The sequence below is a fragment of the Solanum tuberosum genome, unplaced genomic scaffold (assembly GCF_000226075.1).
Source record: "Solanum tuberosum cultivar DM 1-3 516 R44 unplaced genomic scaffold, SolTub_3.0 scf00394, whole genome shotgun sequence".
In the NCBI taxonomy this organism is placed as follows: Eukaryota; Viridiplantae; Streptophyta; class Magnoliopsida; order Solanales; family Solanaceae; genus Solanum; species Solanum tuberosum.
In genome coordinates, this window is record NW_006239329.1 from 420,002 (window position 1) to 424,694 (window position 4,693).

The 4,693-nt window shown below is 31.6% G+C and overlaps 1 protein-coding gene across 1 annotated transcript; it reads left to right on the forward strand.

Moving 5' to 3' along the window:
* Positions 1-3,226: 3,226 nt before the first annotated feature.
* LOC107057932 (peroxidase 60-like) lies at positions 3,227-4,313 on the forward strand. The gene is made up of 2 exons (XM_015303081.1): positions 3,227-3,347; positions 3,880-4,313. The coding sequence occupies exons 1-2, from the start codon at positions 3,227-3,229 to the stop codon at positions 4,311-4,313; spliced, it is 555 nt and encodes a 184-aa protein (XP_015158567.1).
* Positions 4,314-4,693: the final 380 nt, after the last annotated feature.

The following is a 4,693-nucleotide window of genomic DNA, read 5'->3' on the forward strand; positions in this document are numbered from 1 at the left end:
TATAAACTTTTTTCTTTTTTGCTGATCTTTTAAACCCTTATCTTGTAATTCTTAATTTTTCCATTTCATTTTTTTAAATCAACATTTATTTTCCCTTTTACAGCGAATAAAGGCAAACTTTTTTTGGGAAAAACTGATAGGATACCTTTTATGTTCTTTTTAAAGTTTATCCTCTTGCTTTACAAGAAATTAATATATATTGCTAACACTTTCATGGTGTGTAATGTTTTAGACTAGCAAGTGAATAGTATTTGAGCAATAGGTATTTATAGCTATCAAGAAGATGCATGTAATTTTTATTTTTTCTTCTTTATTCCTTTTAAATTGTATTTATAAACTAAGTCAACAAGTCTTCTCTACAACTTTATCAATTGTCCCTGTTTGGGCCATGCATGCTCACGTAATTTAGGGGTAGGTTGGTGGAAGGTGGGGATGGGGCGCCCGGGGGATGTGGGGTGCCCGGGGGAGGGGGTAATTTTTATTTTTATTTTTGAAAAACAAATTTTTTTAAATTGGTTAGAATCATTTTACTCAAATCATATTTGACCAAATCCATATTTACCCGTATACTATTTGGATGGATTGTAATCCAAATTATTTTTGCTCAATCCATCCAAATCCAATCCAATCCAACCATTTGCTACCCCTAGCTACTCACATTGATGAAGTTGTCTTGCTGATAAAAGAGGACTTTTCTTAAAAAGTTATAAATAAAAAATGTTTTTTTTTACAATTTTATCCTAATCTCTTTCATAAACAAGGTTAATTAGATAATTTTATTGATTTTTAAATAATTATAATATCAACTAATTAATAATTACTTGTTTGAATGCTTCACTATTGGTTGTTTGACTCGAAGACTTGTTGATTTTAAAGAGCTTTTTTACTTTTCCTCTTAAATTGTATGTATTAATTAAGTCAAGAAGACTCCAACAAGTCTTCTCCACATTCCACAACACTATTTATTAAGGTCCCATTTGAATTTGATTTGAAATCAGATTGATTTGAAGTTAAAGTTGAAGTTTGGATATGTAACTCAGATTTCTTAAGTTGTATTTTTTAGTCAATAACATGAAAATTTCACATGTTGTGAAAACATAAAAAAAATAATAAATTCTTATATTATTTTACCAAATGAGCAAATCATAATTCAAAAATAGCTATAAATATTGATGAAGAGCTGCTAATAGTAACATAAATCAATTTTTGTATCTATATGAAAATATTCCATTAATAATCCAAGGTACAGTCTTTCCACGTAGTTTCTAAGCACATCGATCCCTGTCATAAGTTTCCAAGTTGCCCTTCTTCACGCACAATTGACTTGTTAGAATGGAAATTTTGTTCGTACTTTGACTAGTTATTACTTCCTATATCTTCATTTTATTTGTAATAAATTTTTGAAAAACTTACATAAATTTCACTAATTTAGGAATTAATTATTCAAATACATTCTAATATGTAATATTGCAAATCCTATCACATTTTAGTGCATCCAGATACATTTAGATATGTTCAAATACATGTTTTTCGAGATACATGCGGTCAAAATTAAGCGTAATTTATTCTAGATACATCGTATCCAATTGAATTTGCATGTATCGATCTAGGATACATAGACAAATCTCCCCCGCCTCCTTCCATCTTGCTCTCACTCTCCTATGTATCGGGTACCCCATATTCATGTGAATCACACTAGTTACATACAGATGCATGTATCTAGTGTGTACCTAGTGTGGTTCGCATGTATCTGAGATACATGACTGTCTCCCTCGCCTCCTTTCCCATTTCGCTTGCCTCTCTCCCTATTTTAATGTATCAAATAGCAAAAATACATATATCTAGATTCTAAGTATATCTTACTCAATGTATGATATAAAATATATTCTTACTCAAGGATTGCAAACTATTCAAAACCTCCATGGATATATCTTTAAGTAGTTGCTTACTATATGTATATATAGCTATTGTTTTTTGGTAATTATATATAACTATTAATAAATGTATAATAATTGAAAACTAATGTGTAGTTTTAGTAAGATGATGCATGTTAATGTGGACTGCTTGACTTTAAAGTGTTTTTTTTTTTTTTTTTTTTACTCCCTCCGTTTCACATGCTTGACTTTAAAGTGTTCTTTTTTATGTATTTATTAATTAAGTCAACAATTCTTCTCTACAACTTTATCATGTCCACCATGCCCATAATGATGAACTTGTTTGGTTGGGTTAAATGTTTGGAAAATATTTTTCAAATTAACTCATTTTTCTCAAATTTAAGGAAAACATTTTTCAAAACTCTACTTCATCCTTTAATTTTTTTTTTTTACCCTACACCTACTCCGTACCCGACCCTCCCATTCAAATAAATAAATGAATTTTCTTATTTTTTAAATTTCAAATATATTTTTATCTCTACCACCAAACCAGCCCCCCGCCCCCTCCCCTCCCAGCTTCCCAAAACAAAAGAATAAAAAATTTAAAATTTATTTTCATTTTCACCACACCCCCTACCCCTACCCCACCTCCATCCCGTGACCCCATCAATTTAAAAAAAAAAAAAATTATTTTTCCTGGGTCAGGTCCTGTGTCAAATCTCAGGGTCGGATTTTGAAACGGTCATCGGGGACTTGTCCTAGTTTGGGTGTCAAGGTCGGGTCCTCAATCAATTATCGGGGTTGATTTTCAGATCAGAAATTATTTTCCTAAAAAGTATTTTTTAGTCTCAAGTCCAAAATAAAAGATATTTTCTGAAAAATATTTTTCATTCACCAACCAAACATTAAAAAATATTTTCCAGAAACATTTTCTACTCACCAACCAAACATGAGAAAATAAGTTAAAAAATCCACTTATTTTCCAAGAAAACATTTTCCTTCGTACCAAACACACCGTGGAAGAAAAAAGGATGATAGCAAAGATCTATTTTCATCTTATATAGTTTGTATTCCTAACATGAAAAGTGTAGGTATACAAACTAACTTTTGAAGATAGCAATACCTTAATCACATCTTTCAACATATTGGTACCTTTGCAAGAAACAGTTTTCACAGCTACGGTCTAGAAAATAAAAATAAGCATGTCTCCGTGATCTCTTAAAAAAGAATGAACCACAAACACCCCAAAAGCTTAGTACAAATCCTATAGCCATTGATTGTAAAACCAATTCACTTCATCTTTTTCACTCTCAACATCTTCATATTCGTGATTTGGAATATTATCATCTGAAATGCAGTACACCAAGAGTGGTCCTGATCCAACCATTAAAGATAGGATATACAACTTCAATAATACTGGTGGTCCTGATCCAACCATGAGCCAATGGCTATTGTCTAAGTTAAAGGATAAATGTCCTAGAATTTCATTAATATTTGACAACACTCATTAAAGATAGGATATACAACTTCAATAATACGGTCGATCTGTGGTTCAACTCTCATTATATTGCCCATTAGGACATACCTTTGGATGCTATCCTTTTTAACGTTTTTATTTTACAACCTTTATCTTATTCTAGATTTTCTTTTTATGACAATGGTACTCAAACTAGCTTGCGTGCACCTAGAGTTTTAAGTCATAATCTTCTTTGGTTACCACATTTTAGATAGACTAATTATAATATTAAATAAATTTTCAAACATAAATACATATGATCAAGCCAAAATTAATTGAGTTTTGCTGAATTCTTAACTCTGTTTGGTGAATCTACCCTATGATGAGTACATGCTACCTCGTAGCCATTAACAAACATGGTCACTGAATAACTTTGACCATCAAAACTTAGCCAGTTTGAAAGAAATCACGTACTAAATTAAATTTGAACTCTGACGATTTTCATCTCATTTCATTGACCGTTAACTACTTGTTTATTTTCGATTCTAGGTGGACACACCGTTGGAATTGCTCGTTGCTCACTCTTCAAAGATAGAATATACAACTTCAATAAAACTGGTGGTCCTGATCCAAGCATGAGCCCATGTCTATTGGCTGAATTAAAGGATAAATGTCCTACAATTTCATTAATATTTGATAACACTTATTCTCTTGATGTAAAGACTCCATCTTTGGTAGATAATTCATATTTTCAAGAAATTAAAAAGGGAAATGGTCTTCAAATTGATCAACAAATAGCATTGGATGAATTGACAAAGAATATTGTGGATGATATTGTTAATGATCCTGATTTTTACACTAAGTTTGGTGAGGCCATGGTGAAATTGGGTAGAGTTGAAGTATTAATTGATGGACAAAGAAAAGTGAGAAAATCATGTAGGGTTGTTAATAAGAAGCCATTCATTTTTGGGGGGTTCAATTAGAAAAAGTCTATTTTTTTGGTTAATTTATTTGTTTATTGTATAAGTTTTCTTTTGTTACATTTTTTGTATTGGGTGTGGGGGGGGGGGGGGAAAAGCAGATTTGTGGGGGGGGGGGGGGGGGGGGGGGGATAGAGACCCTTCCTTCATTGATTCTTTGGCATGTGAAATTTGAGTATTGTTGTACTCTTTTTCTTTTGTGTAAAATTCTTCTTTGTAATTTGATTTTGTTTTTACTGAATTTATACCACTAGCTAGTGTCTAGCGGCCTTTTATTAATAATATAATTAAAAGAAAACCTCAATAGAGATACACAAGCAAGGGGGGTTAGACCATACCTTACCAATTCTAATGAGGTATGAAGCCTTTACTAATTAACCCGC

Excerpts from the sequence above, each read along its gene's own strand:
- LOC107057932 (XM_015303081.1), top strand. The coding sequence starts at position 3,227 with ATGCAGTACACCAAGAGTGGTCCTGATCCAACCATTAAAGATAGGATA. Across the intron at positions 3,348-3,879 it reads GTCTAAGTTAAAGGATAAAT|GTGGACACACCGTTGGAATT; the intron begins GTCCTAGAATTT and ends TTTCGATTCTAG.